Source organism: Haliotis asinina, chromosome 8 (assembly GCF_037392515.1).
Source record: "Haliotis asinina isolate JCU_RB_2024 chromosome 8, JCU_Hal_asi_v2, whole genome shotgun sequence".
NCBI classification, from domain to species: Eukaryota; Metazoa; Mollusca; class Gastropoda; order Lepetellida; family Haliotidae; genus Haliotis; species Haliotis asinina.
The window spans coordinates 49,719,748-49,743,838 of record NC_090287.1 but is presented as its reverse complement, the minus strand read 5'-3'; the positions used below and the strand labels follow the sequence as shown (position 1 = coordinate 49,743,838).

At 39.4% G+C, this 24,091-nt stretch overlaps 1 protein-coding gene across 1 annotated transcript in view; it reads left to right on the top strand.

Annotated features, from left to right (window-relative positions):
* Nucleotides 1-7,007: 7,007 nt before the first annotated feature.
* LOC137295285 (uncharacterized) overlaps nucleotides 7,008-24,091 on the top strand; it is a 32,520-nt gene continuing 15,436 nt past the window's right edge. The window contains exons 1-9 of the mRNA XM_067826599.1: nucleotides 7,008-7,081; nucleotides 10,356-10,553; nucleotides 10,918-11,048; nucleotides 13,430-13,562; nucleotides 13,863-13,997; nucleotides 17,092-17,220; nucleotides 17,823-17,885; nucleotides 18,958-19,033; nucleotides 19,560-20,068. Of these exons, the coding sequence (XP_067682700.1) occupies nucleotides 7,018-7,081; nucleotides 10,356-10,553; nucleotides 10,918-11,048; nucleotides 13,430-13,562; nucleotides 13,863-13,997; nucleotides 17,092-17,220; nucleotides 17,823-17,885; nucleotides 18,958-19,033; nucleotides 19,560-20,068 (1,438 nt within the window). The 5' untranslated portion in view covers nucleotides 7,008-7,017. The remainder of the gene's footprint in view (nucleotides 7,082-10,355; nucleotides 10,554-10,917; nucleotides 11,049-13,429; nucleotides 13,563-13,862; nucleotides 13,998-17,091; nucleotides 17,221-17,822; nucleotides 17,886-18,957; nucleotides 19,034-19,559; nucleotides 20,069-24,091) is intronic.

Here is a 24,091-nt window from a genome sequence, read left to right as displayed (position 1 = left end):
CGAAAACAAATCTTACACCGTTCACGTACGTTAATTGTGTATCTGGTCAGTAGCAAGCCTAATGGATAAAGCGTTCGCTCATGATGTCCGTGTGTGATTCTATAAATCCTCTTTCACTCAGTCACTGTTTATTAATGTGAAGTCAACAAGCATGTATTCTAAGCACAAAATGGCAGACTTATGATGTTATCATTGTTGTTGGTTGGTGTGTAGTTTAATGCCGCACGCAGCAATATTCCAACTTCATGGTGGCTGTCTATAGATGATCGAGTCTGGACCAGACAATCTAGTAATCAGCAGCATGAGCATCGATCTGCGCAGTTGGGGTTCGGATGACATGTGTCAACCAAGGCAGCGAGCCTGACCATCCGATCCCATTAGTTGCCTTTTACGACAAACATCGATTATTGAAGACCAAACCAAATACGTGTCTTCACGAGTACGTGATTGTAACAAACAAAACCAAAATGACAATATCTACATGTCTACTTAGGCCATGAGACTGGTCAACATTTAACCTCTATACGTGACACAAGGTATCTCAGTCAACAAAACGGGTTCTCTATTTACTAATAACCATATTAAAAGTTTACCTTACTCACGCTGTTAGTTCCGGTATTAGGGTGCTTCACCAGACTTCTTACTGATTTAAAACCACAGTGCTTTTTCAGTTCTGACATGTTAAAAAGATAAAAACGCTTAAAACGTGCTTTAAACGGTGACTATGCTTGTCGTAAGAGGCGACTAACGGGGTCGGGTGGTCAGGATCGCTGACTTGGTTGACACATGTCATCGGTTCCCAATTGCGCAGATCGATGCTCATGTTGTTGATCACTGGATTGTCTGGTCCAGACTCGATTATGTACAGACCACCGCCATGTAGCTGGACTATTGCTGAGTGCGACGTAAAACTAAACTCACTCACTCACTCACTATTGTTTATTGCAGTTGGCAGAGTCCTACACCGCTATCAAGCTGAACTGACGTCATCACGTTGGTCCAACCAGCGTAATTTGAACTTTTGTATGAAAGTGGGCTGACAGAGGAGTTATTCCGTGCACTGTGCAGCCGGCCTTCAGAGCCTATCAAACATTCACGTCCCTCTCACACCCCTGTCTGTGGGATTACGTCCGACTAATTAATCCTGGAACAAAGTAGATAAATGCAATTTAAAGAGGTGCCAAACTCGTGAATGAATCAACAGCTTACATTTGAGGCTGATGTCAGAAGCCCTGCAACCAGAGCCAGCTGAATATGTGCATGACAGCATCTCTTTATTCCACATCCAGCACTGCGCAACGATTATGACCAGTAATGACGTCACTTGTCATAAATTATTACTTCAAACGTGCCGACAACGTTGCGTAATCATGGAGAAAGTACATCCAGTTGTGAGTATCTTTGTTTTGTTCGTGTCTTAGCCATAAGTAAATTTTTCATCAGGGCAACGATCACTTCCTGTCATACGTTGCTGGTCAATATACTTACAGTTCTCCGTTACCCACTGTCTACATATACCCACCTGTTTTATATTACATGTCCCCATTGTCTGTATGTAACATGGACACACCTGCCTGTATGTAATATGAACATACCTGGCTCTGTGTTACATGCACACGCCTGACTCCATTGTACATGGACAGGCCTAGTTGTATGTTACATAGACACGCCCTGTGTTACATGGAGACACCGGACTGTTACATTGACAACCATGTGTTACACCTACACAACCGTCAGTGTTACATTGATGCACCTGTCTTCATGATACAATAAGACAAGTGAAGGTCCGGGGTAGAATAGGCCTTCAGCAACCCATTCTTGCCATAAAAGGCGATTCATGCTTGTTGTAAGAGGCGACTAACGGGATAGACTGGTCAGACTCGCCCACTTGGCTGACACATGTCATCGGTTCTCAACTGCGTAGATCGATGCTCATGCTGTTGATCACTGGATTGTCTGGCCCAGACCCGATTATTTACAGACCACCGCCATATAGCTGGAATATTGCTGAGTGCTGCGTAAAACTACACTCACTCACTCCGTAATACAAAGGACACACATAGTTCTATTCAATATTGGCATATCTATCCTCATGTTTCAAGGGCACAGCTGTCCTTACATACCTGACTTTATCTTACATGGACACATCCGTCTCCATGTTTCATGGCCAGACCTACATTTGTAGTTCTATGTTAAATGGACACACCTGACTTCCTATTATATAGACACAGCTGTTCCCATATTACATTGGCAGGCCTAGCTCTTTGTTACATGCACACATCCGTTTTACAGAACTGGCTCTGTCTTACATGAACACACCTGTCTTCCCATTACATGGACAAAGCAAGCTCTGTGTTACATTGACACACCTGTCTCCCTATTACATGGACAAACCAAGCTCTGTGTTACATTGACACACCTGTCTCGCCATTACATGGACAGACCAAGCTCTGTGTTACACTGACGCACCTGCCTCAACATTTGCAACAAAACGGGTATACGAGACATTTGCCTCAGACCGGACGTCACTTTAGCAAGTCAACCACATTCGACTGATCCAGCTGAGGATTCGATTCTAGACTGCGAGTTTGACTGCTCCAACCATTCCTGGTTTACGTCCTGTCACTTTCATGACTTTACGAAACAGACTGATGGAGCACAACATCCGGCCCAGCAGCTTGTAATACGTGCAAGTTTGCTCTGACGTCACCTGCAGGAACATCTTGCAGATCGCATTTACGGCGCAGATTGGCATGGTGTTTTGTTCATCTACCCAGCTCAGATGGCAGGGTACAGACGGCGAGGTGGACGGTATGCTACGGTATGCTGACACGGTACTGTAATGAGTACAAAGTGGGCTAGCGATGCACTGTTTATTTATGAAATGCCAAAGTACACTTGAGACGTGCACGTTATTTACATTCATTCCAAGAAACTTCAACGTTGGATGTGCAAACCAATGTAAAATATCGATGCAACATGTGTTGTCATGAATTCATTGTTATGTTAGACATATCGTACAAAAAAGATAACATGAAAGAGGGAAAAAGATTTATGTTGCAGTAAATATTCACAAACACTTCTTCCTTGCACCCGTGAAGTTCTTCAGCATGTCTAGGCTCGGGTGACTGATGCATATCAACGTATTTCAGTTGCATTCATCGCGTGCTTATGGTGTCCGTCTTGTCCAAACGTAATAATATAGACCTAAACTACTACTGAGTGTAGCATTAAACAAGAAACAACGAAAACAAATCTTACACCGTTCACGTACGTTAATTGTACATGCGTTGTTCAACGTCGACAGATCAGTTTGATGGCGACAAGGTTACGGTATGAGAAACCATCAAATCTCAAAGTCGGACATGGTGTCCCCCGCCGTGGCAATGCTGGAATATTGCTAAAAGCGGCATAACACTACAGTCACTCACGCTTCAACAAGATGCCCGTCTGCATGTCGCTCGTGTTATACAGATTAACCGAGACAGCAAAACATTCCGGGGCGACGTCTACGTCAAGCCTAGAATCAGCTATTGACGTTATCTGACTTTGGATAAGCATAGGTTCAGACGTAAGCATTATTAAATCGCATAGAGTCATCTGTGCTGCATCGTTGTCAAGCCTGCATCAAAGCCAACGGTGGAAACACACGACACTTAATCTGTGACTTTTAACACCACATCTCTTCAAGGGTGTGTCATGATGTCAAATCATACAGATTTCCATATTATCCTGTCAACAGTGATTAAATAAAACACTGCGCATCGTGCTATTATCTTTTAGCATCAAGAAATGGCATAACATAACATTATGCACAGCTACTTTAGTCAACAAGGTCATCTTGTTCGCCTTCTGAACCAAGAAGCTTTGCTCAATTGTTTATGTAGAACGCATTTTTTCTGACACGTGTGAACGCATATCAATCAAGTTTCATATAGTGACATATATTATTTCTGAGGAAACCTGTATGACGTAAGTCTATTGTTTTGTATGCCATTTCCCGTTGTGTAATCATCTCCAATTCACTTGCCCCGCTTAATTGGTTACAGGGGTGTAAAATATATCAACCTGTCTCGACAGTAGTTTTCTACAGGCATTCATCCTCGCCATTCTGCATTTGCACTCTCATGCATAACATTAGAAGATAACCTCGGATTGTTTCCTCTCGTAAATGACAGTTAACTGGAGTGTAGTACAATGAGCCACAATGTGACATTTTACTGACGCTTTGTTCAACAGGTAATTGGGCACGTTCTGTTTACATCTCATTCTCGGTTAATTCACTAGGACAGGCAACTTCAGCAATATATAAGCCAAAATGAAAAAAACCCCTAAAGACAAAAGTGCATTCGTGAAAAAGAACAGATGATTTTGTTGAGAAAATTGAAGACTTCAAGTCACGTGAGGTTAACCAAGCCGGTCCAACAGGCTCTCCTGGGAGGTCTTGAGGCCACGATACCTTGAGTCCCGGATGCCAAGATGGCGTGAGAGCTGCTGTCGTTCGTGAGAACATGGCAGTCTAGTGAAGGGTTGAATTTCAAATTTATTGATTAACTGTAGAGTGCTACAGCAAACAGTTTATTTCCTTTGGGCACGACCGCCATTAAACTGATGGTCTGCTTAGCAGTCATTGCTGAATGACTACACGAAAAAGAAATGGATATTTCATACACTGCAGTGAAGGTTGTAATCTCTGAAAACCAATTCACATGTGATAGATGCTGGTAGTGACTGTATAAGATCTTAAAGACGACTAAGTTTTCACATGCTTTAAAAGAATATGGAATTGGGTCGATTCGGGGCGATTGTGAGAAAAGCTATGGAGGGATATCACAAAATTTATTGCAATCACATGTTAAAATGTCTATAATATGTACGCTTGATGAAAAGCTCCCTCCTATTACATTCTCGGAAAACAGATACAGTAGGTATCAAACAGACACATCCTTGTCGTGATGTGGTATGACTCGGATATAAAAGCAGGAAGTGTATACAAGGAAACAGTCTGTCTCTGGTGTGTGGGTCATGGGCATTTATACATGTTAAGGGTGCAACGATTCCTTATTGTCGCCGCACTCTATGTTGCTACATGACGGACGGCACACAAACCAGTAATAAATATTGTGTTTAGTCATGTGGTCGGACAGGATAACATTCTAATCCCCCGTTTTGGGAAGACAGACAAAATAAATTTACTTCCGTCTTCACTTGGTAGAAAATAGACAGTACATTTCCTATGGTAGCGGTCTTCTTTCCGACATTTTTAAAACGCATCAGTCCAGTACTGTGTCCCAGTAATAGTCAGGGCCTAGATTTACGAAGCTCTCTTAGCGCTAAGCTAGTCGTAATTTATTGTTAATGAATGGCAGATCCATCTATCTTAGAACTTTAAAAGTCTAGGCCCAGAAGTGTGACATGTGAGTGTACAAAATGCGAAATCTCCAACAATCACTGTAAGTACAAGGTGCTTCAACATGCAAAACTTTTTAAAGAGAGAATAGGAGACAAAGGCATGTTTCCATTTCGCCTGCATCCCATTTCGTCTATAGTCTTAAAACAATAAATTTATGGTTTGGTGACTGTTATTTCATTCTAGAGTAATAAATTACCTCCTTCAGATATAAATGGAATCTCCTCTAGCTATCCTTTTCCTAGTAGCACATGTAAACAAAACGTCTTTTTCCATTAAAATATAAAAATATGTATTTCTTCCATATTTGTATTTACAGCAAATAATAATACCAATATACATTAAAGCACTATAATCAAAATGCCACTGGCTGTTAAGTATTACACTTTGTACCCGTACATTGTCGAACTGACCTTCCTGAAGTCCACTCAGGCAAGTCCATTCTCTTAATAGGGGTATATATTCTTTTCTCTATTCGCATACATGATTTTCGTAGTCGAAATGGGACTCAAATGACACAAACCTTCCAAGAAGTATTATCTCAGACTTATCATTCAAACAGCTACAAAACAACAACGAACGTTAGAGAGAGATCAGTGATTAAGCATCCATGAATTAAACCTCTATTGAAAACTATATGAAAATGATTAAGCATCACCAAGAATCAGTAACATTGAGAGTAAAGTCAGCATGTACCTGATTAGTGTGTGGACAGTGGTTGAAGAGGAAACAGAAAACATTGTAAATAATAATTTCAAATACTGATTGAAATGACGACGACTTCCGATTTGAAACGCGGCGGTTGTGATTTTCATGGATGGTGTATTTCGCGAATTTTCCTCGATAATTGTGAATTCAAGATTAGCATATCTATTTCAATTTTTGTGTCCGAATATTTATTCCTGTTTTATAGACCGCAATACATTAAAGTCGATGCATCAACGCGAAGCCTAATGAATCTTCGCCATTATCACCTGTACGGACGAGGCTTCAGTCTGCATGCCTTAAAAGATCCCTCTTCCATACCACTATCATAAGTCAGCGTTAAAGAATGGGAGTTACGATCGTTTAAACGCTAAGATCACATTGTGCAAATGGACCCTGGTCGATGTTACATTGGCACCAACAGAGCGCAATCGGTGGAGATGATTATTTCCACACCTCTTGAAACAGTACAAATGTAGTTATATGTAACAGTGTAAAAATCAGTTCCTCTTAATTTAGTTGCAAAGGGATCGATAGCAAGTTTTCTCTCGTGCAGCCAAGGGCTGTATTTAATGATTCCCTGTGGAAACACCATTTGCTATGGCATTGCTTGGATGAGTGAGGATACAGAATTTAAATTCCTTAACTCTGAGTAATCTTAGCACTTCTGTTTGCATATGTTTCTAAGGGTGATAACGCGATAATGTCCTTTCTGTGATTTCATAGGAATCTCCCTGTTTGTCAGTTCGTTGTATCTTCAAAACAACAACAGGAAATAAGTGTTCGGAACGGATAGGTATACAGCAATATTGACATATAATCTCCTGCTCGCAAGTCCGCCTCTACTGTGCATCTTTACTTCCCTTTTGGCTAGTAGATGCACGAGCACACAGACCGAAGATATGTGGACCGTAGGGCTGCTTTTCTGTCACCTGCATTGTGTATTTGCAACTGGTGTCACCATATGTAAGTAACTATATCTATATTCACCTTCTGTTAATGCAACCTCACACACACACTCTATGCTTGCACACACACACACGCACACACACACACACGCACACTCATACATACACATATGTTCTGCATGAATGTCTTAACCTCGTGTGTAGTATTCTTGTCTTTCTTTCATCAAATAGAAACTTTTTTTGACTTTGACATTTTCTTTCAGATAACATTGATTTAAACCATGAAAATGAATGTGTACACTTTGTTGTAGAGGCGAGAGCATTTGATAAACAGGAGCTCGCATATTAGTAATGTCATAGAATGTGTAGAGTCTTCTTTTTGTTCGCCCAACGTTCAGTGGTAACCAACCTGTTCCATTGTATATCTAAACTAAACTATCTTGAAGCTAATTTAGGCAATCCGGATACAATTCTTCTGGTTCTGAGTGGAACGGTGTTTTAACGACGTGGTTACCATTGATTCAGTTACAGAAGTAAAGAACAAGAAACCAATAAAGAAGTGATGCCTTAAGGAAGGAACGTATTTTACGATATAAATCTATTTCATAATTGTACACATATTCCACAATGTTTCGTGACAGTAGGGGTAGATTCATTTTCCACAATAACCATGATAGATTATTGTACCAGTTCATTCGGTCATTGCTTAATTTTTTTTGGATCCGGTCGGTATATCTGCAGATGTATTCTTCAATAAATATAATCATGTCATTGAGAATTTTCAGAAAACGTTCCATGTTCAGCATGGTGTTTTAAACAAGTAATATAAATGTATGTTTTAGCTGCTAGAAGTACATTATTCAAAGACTTATGTCAGGTATCAATACTCAACAGTATCTTAAAAATGAGAAGTGTACATCATTATTACAAGTTCTGTATTTAAAGGGCTTTGTGTCCTAGGTACATTTCCTGTAGTTTCTGAAATATCTTTCCAAGGGATATCTGTTTTAATATGATTTGCCATTTAGTGGGTGAGTGAGTTTAGTTTTACGCCGCACTCAGCAATATTCCAGCTATATTCCGGCCGTCTGTAAATAATCGAGTCTGGACCAGACGATTTAGTGATTAACAACATGAGCATAGATCTGCAGAAAGGGGAACTAATAACATGTGTCAACGAAATCAGCCAGTCTGACCACCCGATCTCCGATAAGCATAGTCCCCTTTCATGGCAATCATGCGCTGCTGAAGTTACAATTGTCACTCACTCACTCACTCACTCACTTGGTAATCTGATCTCTTGGAGAGATACAATAAATATTATGAAATACAGCTTTTGACTGTGAAATTTACTTTACACACATCTGCTCTTAGATTGATCTCTTTTTGGAAAGGATGTCTAATGTTATATGGTGTCATGTATAGACATGAGAATTATCATTTGCCTACGGCCTATTTTATATGGGAAATCGCACACACACACACACACACACACACACACACACACACACACACACACACACACACACACACACACGTAGGTATGGATGGATGGATGGATGGATAGGGTAAAACTGTGAGTTAATATTTTAATATATAACGTCACATCGGCATTATTTAAGCCATATCGTAACAAGAACATTTAACAATGAAAAGAACTATATTTATATTATAAAAACTGGCGACGAAGGACAGTAAAACAACTCAAAATCAGAATTCATTCATGGATTCAATTTCTTTTAAAAAGCAATAATTAAATGAGTACTAAATGCCGTAAAAGACAGTTTTAACATTGAAATATTTATCCCTAGAGAGAGAGAGAGAGAGAGAGTAGATGTCATCTTCTTCAATTTCGGAACAGTTCCGATTTGTTTGTATATATATTGTATTTTCACTTTGTGTTAATGATCCAGAGGTTTTCTAGCCAAGCGTTGACGGTTATAACCAGTGCTCAAGATTGCCATAATTCCAGTCTACAGTTAATTGTGGATACTGCTGGCTATCCAAACTGCTGACTGTATATATATGTGTATGTGTGTATATATATATATACATACACACATACACATGTACATATATACATATATATTCATACATACATACATACATTCATACATACATACACACACACATACACACACACACACATACATACATACATACATACATACATACATACATACATACATACATACATACATACATACATACATACATACATTTCTTCGTTTCTTCTGTCGTTCCCCTCCGCCCCCTGTGTGAAGTATAGGAGGATATGCGAACCTTCCGTCTGGTTGGACCCTCCGCTTGTTACGTGCCTCTCCTCCTCTTTATATCTCTTGGTGCAAATAGGGGTCTATGCAACTCCGTCGAGTCTCTAACTTCATTCAGAATGTCTAACACCCTACTCTTGCTTTCCGTATAGGTTTATTTTCAGCTTTCTGGCACACCATATGGTACCATATTGTTTCTCTGGTTTCGTCTTTCCTGATCTTCAGTACGCTCCTCTATGTCTGTTATACAAGACTCTATTTTCTCATGTTTCATTACCTCCTGTACTTCTTTGTTTGTTTCACTTCTCAAATCCGCCATTTCAAATTTGAGGGATTTTATGTCCTCTCTCGTTGATTTCACATCTCTGAATATCCGTTCCTCTGAATCCATATAATCTGTTTAACTATAGCTGATTTCAAAGACGTATATATACGTCTTTGCTGATTTTACATCATCAAGCTCCCTACCCAGAGGTCCTAGGTTTAACTCGACATCTCCAGATTTTAGTAGCAGTGAGAATATGACAGACTTACTTGGTAAGGCAAAAGTGACCAGTTTGTGAAGTGTAAACAAAGGTGACTTCAGAGATTTTGAAAAAGGAATAATTCATCTTCAATGCAGAGCGAAATTGGTGGTTTTAGGGCGAATGATAAATTTATGATTATTGATTCCAACAGTGCTCCAGCACTGGGCAGACCGAGGAGCAGAGTAGTACTTAAACGGAGTCTGTATGAAATGTCAATACCAGGCACCCATTGACATGTCGACTGGTAGGGTCGAACATTTAACATTTCTTCAACTCCTTTAAGGTCACAAATGTTCCCATTCTGGAGCGCCAAACATCGACAGATACCCCTATGCTGTTCTTTATCCAGTTTCCATCGGATTCCGTACTGTTAATATTGGTGTTTAATACTTATATTGCGAGAGGGTTGTCAGCTTGTCTACCACTCAGGGGAGATAATTTGCATGTTTTATCAATTATGAATAGCTGTGAAGTGAAATTGAAAACCTTGTAAATTTCGAACAAGTGAAACCTGTCTTGTGATCCTTTACAGCCAGTGGGACAAAATACCTCAGCATAACCGAGAATCAAAACACATGGTGGGACGCTCGGAGAAACTGCGAAACAGAACACGAGAGAGATCTGTATATTGCTTATAAAGAACCCCTTCCATCAGTCCTCGACGGAATTCTGAACAATAACACCTTCTACTGGGTGGGAGCCATGAGGTATTCAACGTGGATATGGACAGGTGAGTATATGAACACGTGGAACCCATGCATATGAAAGTGGTAAGACTAATAACATCCATGCAGTAATATCTGTGTACCAGGTATATGCATGTATATGTAGAACCTCAATTGATCGTTAGAGGGTAACAACTGGATCTGGTGGTCAGGTGAATAGGCCGTGTGATCGTTGCTAACGATATCTATCCTTGGCTTGTCTGACTCAGACTACACCATTTACAGGCCGCAGCTATATACATAGATATTGTTTAAAGATTGCTTCCGTGCTTAAACAAGTAAACAAACAATGTGCATATGTTCATGCTATGCTCATAAACATCATGTCTAAACATGATGTCTCTTATTCGTATTTGTGTTATATTGCAGTCGATGAAAGCCCGCTGTACAGCTATGTCGGGTACAGTGTACCAGATTCAGGCGCCAAAACCCTGAGTGGTAACTCTGTGTATGCGTGCCATCTTGCATGTAAAAACAAGGACAGAACGTTTGGTCTGAATGTAAGAATTTATGTTTAACTGACGTGCATGACACTTATACCATTTCCAAAAATACCCCAAAACAACACTTTATGAAACGAAACCTTTGGCAATGTCGGCGGTCACTTAGGTCACATGAGAGAAACAGCGTGTTTATTAATATTTGCAGATTAATATAAATACAGCAGTAACCGCCGCCATATAGTTGGAATCTTGCTGAGTTCGACGTTAAACAAGAAACAAACAAAATAAATGCAATAAAAACGGTTGTTGGGTAATCCTGGCGCTGTCAGCTAAGGGGGCCTATGTCACTCCACATGCCGTACAGACAGCGAGTGGGACTTTTCACAGGAAGTGATGCCTAGTCGAACCCACCAAAAAGATTCCCCAACAGAAGCAATTCCGCGTGTAATCTTCTGCTTAACCCAGAATATCACAACGGATGTGCTCCAGACATGGAACCCGGTTACTCTCACAGTGTCTGTTTAGAGATCGTGAGTAGTATACCTAGTGCACCAACAACGAGATGACGGATAGCTGGATGCAAGTATTACATTTTATAAGCGAAGTCAGCATGTTTGCCATGGTTTACCTGAATCACATGTCACCCCGTTTTTGTCTAAAGGGACAGAATACTCAATGAAATGAATGATGTTTTTGAAATTATCAAAAAGTGTGTGAATGAGTGAGGTAATATATAAAGGCACATCGGCAATATTGCAGTTTAAATATTAAAGTTTGGAGACTTTCAGAAGGACATTAATTTTTACCCCTTTGAGGATACAGCCACTAACCATCTCAGTTAGTAAATTCAAGTCATAAAATATGTAGCTATTAATAATTCATTTAACAAATCTAATTATTTTAAAAATGCAATAATTAAATGAAAATGATATTATTAAAAAGATCCTTCATAGTTCGTGATTTAAATAGGAATCGCTTGTGATGGAATATTCAACAGAGTCAACATCTAAAGGGCCAACAGTTTGATGGGGATCGATGAAAAGATCGGAATGACGGTTAAACAGTTCTTAAACACCTACTTACCTCTTGTACGAAGCACCTTACATGGGGAAACATGCATTGCGCCAGTAGTGCCGTGCAAGGACGATGGAAAAGACGACGTGGGTCACCGGCATGTGAATGTTTATCCGCTTTCACGGTGTCTAATATCGTTGTGACTCAGCACATGTTATTAACGCCCATGTGGATCACCATCTAGGGTTGCAACACCTGGACTAACCTGGTCCTCTGCAAAGTCGCCCTTCATTAACCACAAAATCATTTTGTGGGGTATCAAAACTGTATGCTGTGACAAACACTGCTCTCGAGAAGTAGCCTCATCCTACAATCCGCAATGGAGAGAAGAGTGCTATAATGTCATTAACAGTAATTATATTTGTTTTATTTATTTTAGGCACGTGATACTGTAAATCATTTTCATGTGGTCCTATATAAGACTGACAGCATTATTATTTCCACCCCTGAACTGATGAGCTGGATCAAATGTGGGTCTGCCAAAGTCTGCTGTAGTTGCTGGTCCATTTCAGAATGAGTGAGAAGAAAAGATTTTGATATTTATGAAGTTTATGATACCTGATTAGCGGGGTATGGTCCTGTTGGATGGATGAATACTCAAGAATGATATGTTTGGTGGAGCCGTAAAGAGACCTTTAGGTCTGCTACTGAGCAAATCGATCGTCCAGATGCTGAAATGGCAAACCCTCATTGGTCACCTTTGGAATAGCTGACCCAATGATACTAGCGCCATTGATGGAGTAGCCTGGTTGTCTTTGTTTGAACTAGGTCCCTTACGAGGTGAAACGGGTTTGAAGAGGTGCGTCTCATTTGACCAGGAAAACACCTGCACGATCTTAGTGCACAGTGTAATGGGTTTCCTCTTGCAATATCCCCCACTGGAATTGTACATACCTGTTACTAATTTAGTAACCAGAAAACGTTTGGTACAAGCTTCGAATCATTCCAAGATACTGCAGTTTTCTGCATTACCCGAGTGTCAGAAAGGTTGTACTCCTGGTGGAGAACATGGGCACCCTCCCGATCTACCCCAAGGGATCAGGAGGTGCCAAACCAAGGGCACCGAGAACAACAGGGAGCCTGGTATGCAAGCGAGGAGAGGTCCGCATATTTAGAATGCTTTTCCTGAATCTTGCCAATCACGTTGCTGCCAATAGGCATAGAAAATTCAGTGATATAAATGAATGTATTGGCTTTATCAAAAAGGGCAATATCAGGTTTGTTGGCTGGAATCCTTCTGAAACTGTATATGGAAGAAGAAGTTTAATATAAACGTATCGTTTTCCATGACGCCCCGGACATGTTCAGGTCATTAATGTTTGTCACTAGAGTATAGTTTTCAGACAGTATCTTGTTGTAATTAGGGCAACAAATGCTATTGTCTTGGCAAGACATATGAAGCTACAAACACCAGTGCAGAAGAGATGCAGTGTCCGGGCAACCTAGATGAAAAGTGTGGGACAGGCACTGGGATGTCAGTATATACACTTGATGCAGGTATGCGAGTCCTTTCACACACTAAACTAACTGTGTCATTGTTAAACGTCATAGGGTAAATAAGCGTTTGCGTGCAATAATGTCTGTCAAGTAATGATCGTGCCATTTTTTTCTTGAAATTTGTTCCATTTTTCTGTGTCACAAGAAGGATTGTATGTATTATGTTTTTGATTACAGAGTAATGTCGATAATATCTTTCTTCTGGAGAAATACGTGTTTTGTGTGCAATAGGGTTTGTCAGGTAATCATCAAATGATTGTGTTATGTGTGCCTGAAAATGTCGATGCTAATTTTCTTCAGAATACTTTGAGTTCAAACCGACACAACATGGGGTATGTGGTGGTTCTGCAGATGACAGTGACACAGTCTCAATAAAGCTCGGCCATTACCGTAACTGTTTAACAGGAAAGCGAAGATATGCATGTTATCAAAACAGTACGTATTGGCGCACACTGACTAAAAGAAAACATTATGATATCATATCAAAGTGAACATATTGAAGTACTTTTTCTGAATTGTGATTGTTTTATTTAACATTAACGTTCAGAAATATGTCCAAATTGGTGGATGTAACGGTAAGATGTCTAGACTGGATCAGCTTAAAAACCTGTTTAAAAAAACAAGAATGTATGAACTAATTAAATCATAAATCCCCTCCGTCTGTCTTGTACCACCAAAGGATATAAACTGTTACATTTCCCCTACTTCTGTCTTGTACCACAACCGGATATAAACTCTTACATTTCCCCTACATCCGTCTTGTTCCACCACAGGACACAAAGTCTTACATTTCTCCTACGTCTGTCTTGTAGCATCACAGGATATAAACTCTTACATTTCCCTTACATCTGTCTTGTAGCATCACAGGATATAAACTCTTACATTTCCCCAACATCTGCCTTGTGCCACCACAGAATATAAACTCGTACATTTCCCCTACGTCAGTGTCGTTGCACCATAGGACATTCACTCTTACATTTCCCCTACGTCTGTCTTGTAGCATCACAGGACATCAACTGTAATGAACACGTCTGTGTTTCCCTACAAGCGAAGTCATGGATACAGGCTTATCACAGTTGTCGTTTGGTCAAAGTGGACAATTCTACCATAGAAAATCTCAAGAAAAATACACCGATGTCCACGATGTGGATTGGTCTGGCATATCAAGTCTCAAGAAAATGGATAAATGGTTGGTCCCCTCAGTATTGTTTTTTAACATAAGTCAGCATCAACAACATGATAGTATACCTAAAATTGATAGAATTATCATTAAAACGCCCGTACGTTATCTGAAATGAGCGGGCCACTGTAACTTGATAATGATCTTAAATTGCTTGACGACGGGCCGTTATCAAACCCGTTGTTAGGTGACGTCATAGGTAGCTCAGCTGCTGAAGTTCAATCACCTACGGCTGCTCTTGCAGAATAACAGGGCTATCGTCAAAAAAGTTTTCTCTATGTAGACATCAAGATCTTAATTTTATCAAAATCTCATGGAGAAACATCATATAACATTCAGTTGGTTCACTGACTGCTAACATTTTTCAAATAAAAAATAAATTTTACATAAAACGTACATTGAACTTCTTATCGTGATGTGAATAACCTTTCTGATTATTGCTGTTCAACCATTTTAGGGACTTATTTCATTTTGTGTTCTAAGATTACAGTAGAGAAGAATACATTACGACTCCGATCTAGTCATTGTAGTGTAATATCTCAGACTTTTCGAGGTATCAGAAGGTAGTAACATGATGGTAGAGTGGGAGACGTGCGTGCGTGAAACGTGAACTCGTTGACCCTTTTGTAACAAATATGTCGGACATCGGCGATTTCCAATTTCCACCTCGGCAGCATCTTTGGTGTTTTTTTTTCTTTTCTTTTTTTTTTTTTTTTTTGGCGTACAAAGTGAATGGTTTGAAGAAGAATTTCTTGAGCCCTATCCAAATGAGGAAACGTCGAAGAAAGAACATTCGTCAGCAGCTCAAAAGCGGCAGTATTCCGCCATACTTCAAACCGAGTCCAGGACATGACATCGACAGCACAAGTCAGCCCACACGTCCTAACATGTTCGCTTTCTGCTCAATCCTTTCACTTCCACAACTGGCATGCCAGGCCTATCCAAAATTGGTTATCAGGAATTACTTCTGCGAATAAAGTTAGCGACGACTAGACGGCTTGAATCCGGACGAGTCGATTGTCATAAAGTAGTGGAGATTACCAATTCCCCTCAGAAAAATCAAATAATTGTACTTGGTCACAGTATAAATTGTATTTTATTGTGGTATATGTATGCTACTTGTTACAAATACATGCATACTGGTTTCTGAAATAAAACATGTGTGTTGTTGAAAATGTCTTATTCTGTTCATTATACAACTTGTCCTAGACGAATCCAAGCGATTTCCAGGAAAGACGACCCTTCACGCCTTGTGTTCTTGCACGTTAAAGAGTTCGGTTTCAAAACGCTTATCATTTGTGCCATAACGAAGACAAAGTTACGCTGTTTTCAGTCTTGAAGTTGACGCGTTAGCGTCAGGATTTTTATTTGAACATAGATTCGCTTTATCTTCTAATAACGCGTTCGGTTTTCAAATTACATTTAGTGATCTTGAATGAATGATAAAGGACCGCAAAATTGAAAAACGAGTAGCTTTGCTTTCTACTTGTAAATATCCGTAGCTCCCTGGCGGTGTTAAAATAACAAGTGGTGTTGGACAACTTATGACTCTAGTGATACTAAGGAGAATCAGGCTACAATCATGAGGATGAATCAGTTAACTTTGATTTTGCCATTCACACACTGATTTGCCTTATACATGCTCAAGATGTAAAAACCATTTAAATGTTGAATTTTCAAGCAGGTATTGTATATACTGAAAGTATTCGAAGCTCCTAGGTCGTGTTAAAAACAGGTGGACAACATATGACTCAGTGATTATAAAGATATAATCGGCCCACTGGAGTGTACACACTGAGTGGGTGAGTGAGTGAGTGTGCTAAATGTAAAGTCACATCGGCTGTATTTTAGCCATATCGTGACAGAAAGAAGTTATAAATTCACCATAGAGACATGTACATTATAACCACCTGTCAACGAAGGACAGGAAAACTAACTAGTATATCACAGTTTTTTAGAAGTAAAGCTAGCATCTATCTCTAAAACAGAATTTCACATTCGGACAGGACAGTATAAAAATGGGCTATAGATCGCTCACAACTGAAGGCGAATCACCATTACTAGGGACAATGGCACTTACAGTACATTTGCTTCCTGCATAGGTTCTTGCTGGATTTACACTATCCCTTCAGCTGTTAGTAATTTAGACACATCTAGCCATACATTAAAAATACAAATATGCTAAAATTAAAAACAGTGGAAGGTTTTAATGTACTTTGATTGTTTCTGGACTTATGTACCCTCTCAGGAGGACAATAATTTTACAGTACTTTAACCCCCTCGAGGACAACACACTCAACTGCCTTATGGTCATGAATACTACGGTGAACTATGCATGCATGTTTCCAGGAAAAAACGCCAATGGATATGAAGATTACTACCCGTTTTTGAATTCGCCTATACAAATGTGCCTTGCTTTGAAAACAAGGAAGTTGTACTGGTTGCCGTGCTCTCTCCATTTTGCTTCTATTTGTGAAGGTAATATTTATGTCAAATCATTGCTTCGCGAACTGTCTCAAATTTGGCACATTATCACAAATCAGTGTTTTGACTTGAACAATTATGTTCCAGTGTGTTTTGTTTGTTGTTCTTTGTTTAACTGACATTTTTTTTCCACTTCCACAACGTGTTGGAATCATCTCAAATTGTCCATCAGCATTTACACCCAAATCCACTTAACAAAACTTGACTCGGAACTGTTGGCGATTACTTGAGAACACATAGTTATATAAGTCCACAATTCGATGCGTGATGATACGTTGTACCTAAGTAAACTATGATCTGCGTAAATGAAAGTATATTCTACAGGGATGAATTATTTTCTTGGACAGTGGGGCAGTAATATGCTTCCATGATGTCCAGTTTTCATTTGCAACCCCTACACCACGCCCCATCCCCACCCCTACACAAGTTTATTATGTAAAATACTTATACCTTGTGATGTGAAATCTGTTATTAATGCGTACTGAGTGTGTTTATATCTTTCTCTTCCATAGAGTCCAGTTTTCATTTACACGCTCTCTCAGTTGCAACAGCAATGTCGTCAATGACACGACCGTATCGTTTCTACGTAATTTTAGGTATTTCCACGAGTCAAGTCCCCAACAACGCCAATGGAGCTGGTGAACCTGACACACAGACAGGTAAGGTAGGAGTTTGGCAAACGTTTGGTGAACATAGCCCTGTCTCCATAGAGATGTTCAAAGCAAACAAAACGAAGTCATGTTGTGTGGCTTGAAATCTGTTATTAGTATTATATTCAGCGTCCCATCAGCAATATTTCAGCTATGTCGTGACGTGAAAAAAATCAATTTATATCAATATTAAAAACAATAAATGGAGAACGTAGCAACCTGTCATCGAAGGACAGTAAAATACTAGACTATCACTGATGTGAACGTAAAACTAGCACATGAAACTAGAACATTGTAATTAAAGAAGACAATACAACATAAAACGGGCTATAGACCACCAACAGCTGAAGGCAGACTAGGCACCATGGGGACTTACAGTACCTTGGCTCCCTGCATGGAGCCTAGCTGGATTTACACCATCCCTTCAGCCACTGGCAATCGAGGACAAATCTAGCCATAAAGTAAAAGCAAACCTATTCTACGATTTTAAAAAGGGCAATTTTGAATGTACTTTAAATGTGTTGGGACTCACGCACCCTCGTAGGAGGACACTAATTTTATAGTACTTCAACCCCTTCTGTGGGTACAGCCATTAACAGTCTCAGTTACTAATCTAAACTACAATTATTATAATAAAAGAGAATCTTTTTGTAAATCAATGAACAAATCAAATTCTTTTAAAACGGCAATAATTAAATGAGAACTAATGTTACTGAAAAATCCTTCATATTTCTTTATTTAAAATACTTGTGATGGGAAATCTGTTATTAACGTGTACTGTGTGTGTTTATATCCAGTTCCTCCATAATGTCCAGTTTTCATTCACACGCTAAGTTCCAATAGTAATGTCGTCAATGACACGACCGTATAGTTTCTACGTAATTTTAGATATTTTTGCGACCGAGAGTCAAGTTTCCAATGGAGCTGGTGAAACTGACACACAGGCAGGTAAGGTAGGAGTTTGGTAAAAGCGTGGTGAGCATACCCCTGTTACAAAGATGATCACGGCAAACAAAACGAAATAATGTTGAGTGATTTTAAAACATTGTTATGAATGTGTACTCTATGTGTTTATGTCCAGGTCAGTATACCGGTCTTGGTGCAGGCATTGGTGTCCTTCTTCTAACTGTCATCGCTATTGTCGTCTTTGTGCGAAGGTGAGATCTCAAGAAGACCCTTCTTTCAACATTACACAGCTACACCAGCGAAGTGTAAAGTTTAAGCGTCTTTCCTTGAGTTACTATTTGTCTTAAATTGTGAAATAAGACTTCTTTTACGGATATCCTTTATCGTCCTTACATTATATTCTCAAAGTGTCAGGTGTGCATCAATTATCAATCTGCAGCTCATTCCTACTGTCTTTTCTTCAAAATCACAGATGAACATGTTATGCTACACGTGCTACGTCTAGAACAGTACTAAATACATACACATATCCTTTATCGTCCTTACATTATATTCTCAAAGTGTCAGGTGTGCATCAACTATCAATCTGCAGCTCATTCCTACTGTCTTTTCTTCAAAATCACAGATGAACATGTTATGTTACACGTGCTACGTCTAGAACAGTACTAAATACATACACATAGGACTGCTGCGTTCATTCACACCCGGTATTGTTCATAAAGTGACTCAAAGTCAAACTAGTACCGAGAGACAGTTTATACTCTCATTATATTGCAGGCAACGAAAACTCCGTTCGGAGAGAGGAGATATGAATCAGCAGGTGGAAGACAACATGCCCACAGATAACGCGAGCTGTGGGACAGATGTATTGACAGATAATGGGGATTATGCTGTTATAAACCCCATCGGAATTGATGGGCAGTCATCCACTCCAAGGGCCACAGTAAACCCCAGCAGCCACACTAAGATACCCTGCAAGAACTATCCTGTCACTGATGATGAGAAAGATCATAACTCTCTGTTGGCAAAGGTGAAAGGAGATGCTGGTGTATATGACCATACGGGCTGGGCAGAGGGACACTACGACACAGCACGGACAGGAGACGGTGACAGGGGATTGGATGAATCATACAGTCACATGGGTACGATAGAGATGGGCTTTGAAGAATGTGCCTACAATGTCGCTAATGCAGGGCGGGTTGTAAAGAACTTGGATAACACCTACAACCATACGTATGATACTGATGGCAAAACCATGGACTCCTGTAACTCAAGATCTATTGCCAGTGAGTAAGTGAGTTTTACGCCGTTTCTTGGAATATTCCAGCAATATCACGGCGAGGAACGGCAGAAATGGGCTTCATACATTGTACCCATGTGGGGAATCAAACCCAGGTCTTCGGAGTGAAGAAAGAACGCTCAAAACACTAAGCTACTCCATCGCCACTATTGCCATTAAGATGAGTGAGTGAGTTAATATTTATCGTCACATCGGCGTTATTTCAGCCATATCGTGACGAGAGCAATTGATAATTATAGCATAGATCAATAAAATTAGAAATTAAATCCCTGTTGACGAAGAACAGTAAAATCACTGGTGTATCACAGATATCCATTTAAAACTAGGATTTGAACTAGAAATTACAAGACAATGAAAAAACAGAACATAGATTTCGAACTACTGAAGGTGGATCACTATTCTAGGGGCCATGTGGCCATTTCGCTTCCTGCATGGAGTTGTTAGCAATCTTGACAAATCTAGCCAGTCATTAAATAGACACATGTTCAACGATTGAATGGTGGACAGTTTAAATTTAATCTGAACGGTTTGGGACTTACGTACTCTCTCAGGAGGATAATAATTTTACAGTACTATTACCAGTGAAAAAGGATATCGGTCTAATGATGAACTTGAGGTTCGCGTAGTTATTGTATGTATGTCCTGTTGAACTAAGACTCCCTCAAACAGTTTGTCAGGAAGGAACTCCACAGAAGTCCTTTACAGGAGCAAATATCATTCTGTCTATTTCTACGTCAAATAACATTTCTGATCAGAACAATGTAACATTGATAGCATTTATAGGACACACATTGCGTACAGTAAGTGAGTGAATTACGATTTTGCATCGCATCGGTAATATTACAGGCATCCTCTCGTTACGTATCAGGACAATAATTTTACGATACTTTAACCCCCCAAATTGTGTAAAGAAAACAACTAATTATTGAGGTTATGATATAAAGACTTTTGAAATTTCAATTAATTAATTTGAGATGTCATGAAACAAGTATATATCTCCTGGGCTTGAAAGTTCAGCACTGAATGTTTAGTTTTTGACTGACTTATATAATTTCATGTAATCTGAATTCTCTTTATTAAACTTGTATTTATGTCATGAAAAGCTTAAACATGCGTGAGCATAAACCATACTTAAATATACATACGCTACATGTTGCGAGTTACAAATCTAATAACACATGGAATGTATAGCATGATGTATATGTTGTCCATGTTGACTATTGTTCATTATTGTTGAATATACTGCATGGCGTTTGCGAAAAAAAGATTTATTTAACGACAGACTCAGTGTGACACCCATATATTTCATATATCTATATCTTATTGTCTGAATATATATATATATATATATATATAGATAGATAGATAGATAGATATAGATAGATATAGATAGATAGATAGATAGATAGATAGATAGATAGATAGATAGACAGACATATATGTTTATGTATATATATATATATAGACATATATGTTTATGTATGTATGTATGTATGTAGATAGATAGATAGATAGATAGATAGATAGATAGATAGATAGATAGATAGATAGATGCTTACATATCCATTTTTCTTGTAATGTCTCCATATTTCTGTCTAATGTTTCTGCTTTGCCTTGCTTTGAAAAACAGTAGAACAAGGAAGGTGTACTGGTTGCCATGCTTTCTCCATCCTGCTTCTATGTTTGTGTAATAGTAATATTTGTGTCAAATCAGTGCTTCGCGAACTGTCTCACATTTGGCACATTATCTCCAGTTCCGTGTTTTGAATTGTGCAATTATGTGTGTTTTGTCTTGCTTCTTTGTGTAATTGGCATTGTCTGTACTTCAACAACGTGTTGGTGTTGGTGTCCGTCAAGGTTAAAACCCAATTCCACTTAAGAAAACTTCGACATTTAAATGAGTTAAACCAGACCCGGAACTAATGACGCAATATGACACCCAGATCATTTTCTCCACATGTCTATATTTTATGGTATAACTTTGATACAAATGTGTTTACATATCCACTTTTCTTGTAAGGTCTCCATGCCCCGCAACTTGTATTTACTTAGTGACCTCCCACACATGAATGAACTATGCAAGGAGTAATTCATACATTTTCATCATTTATTTTTCAAAAATTTATAAACATCTGGAATAGATTAAGCGTTCTCGCTAGACTAATTTGTCATTAGTAATAAAGTGTACATCCTCGATATCTCCAGGGTATACGTTCCGATAAGTCTCCACTATACCCTGGATGCATCTATGACCCGTAGCGATGGTTTTATTACCTCCCTTAGTTGCTTTTTCATCGAGGGTATAGTGGAGTTTTATCGAAATATTTATCGGTGGATATCTGCCTTGCTGAAATACAATCACAGAAACTACTGAGACAATGGTTCATTTCCCCCATAACACCAGTGGAGAATATGACGAGCATTATAATGTGGCGTAAAAGAGTATCACTTAATGCAATACTGCCTCTTTCCATAAGGGTTTGTACATTACTGACATATCGCATACTACAGCCGCCTTGCAATTGTGCTTGAAAATATAGTTTCAGAAGATCGGTTGATTTGCAGCAAGCACGCTTATGATTATGATTCTGATTAAATTGTTTTTTCTCATCTAAAATTGATGTATTTGTTGAAACTTATGGAAATAGATTCTCTTTCTTGCCCCCCCTCTCTCTCTCTCTTACACACACGCACACACACACACACACACACACACACACACACACACACACACACCAGTACATTATCCAAATATCATCGGCACTTAAATCATTTGAAGGTGCGCTTTAAACTTATTGAACTCTCTCAATAAAATTATCTTTAAAACTGCCTCTTGTTGGAATAGAATAACTTCATGAAAAGATGTGATAAACTCAGCTATTTTACATATCGTGTTGGGCAAAGGTAGATAGTTCAGCGAACAGGATCATATTGATTTACAAAGTGATCGTAACAATAACAAGGGAGATCACTATGGCGTCACTAAGTAAACACATTAGGTCAAGCAATTGAAATGGATGAGGCTCATGATCGTGTGTACTCAAAACATTATACTGAGTGAGTGAGTGACATTTTTGCAAGTCAGTTCTGCCTTTGATTTTATTTTGGGTAATATGTTTCCCATCATTTTGAGATGGGTGTTTCACGATTGACTGTGAGGATGCTGACGATGATTGCTCTTCAGAAGAGTGAGTGAGTTAAATTTAAAGGACAATATTCAGCCATATCTGAACTAAAACAATATATAGACTAGCAATAATAAACTCTTGAGAGGATGACCGAGACTGAACTTGAACAAGTGTGTACAGAAGGGATTTAACGGTGTGAAGTGACTCAGCTGTCTGAGTGACTGAGTGAGCGGGTGAGCGAGTGAGTGAGTGAGTGAGTTAATATTTATCGTCACAGCGGCAATATTGCAGCCATGTTGTGACGAGAACAAGTAATAATGACACTGTAGAATGAATGAATATAAGAAACTAAAACCCTGTTGACGAAGAACAGTAAAACCACTAGTATATATGTAGCGGCCACCAATTTCCGAGTCCCGTGATGGGATACAAACGACGGACCTTCCGATGCGACGTCTGACGCCTTGTCCACGTGATCCACGTCATGCGTCCGTCCTCGGATCAGAAGGTCCGTCCTTCGAACACCCATCACGGGACTCGGAAATTTTGTGGCCGCTATATGAGCACGTTCATATCAAATTTGAACAAAATGAGCCTCAGCACCCAACTATGCTGTCCGGGACGTACCTTTTGTTGACGGCGGAGTATGTAGCAGGGCTCGGAGTAATCCCACAGATGGAATCCCTACCTTGTCAGCTTGCTGACGGGGTTAACTTCTTTGGTCATGTGGACAAGGCGTCCGACTTCGGATCAGAGGTTTCGTCGTTCGAATCCCAGCACTGGACTTGGAAATTTTGTGGCCGCTACATACCCTCTCAGGAGGACAATAATTTTACAGCACTTTAACCCCACTCGAGGATACAGCCACTAACAATCTTAGT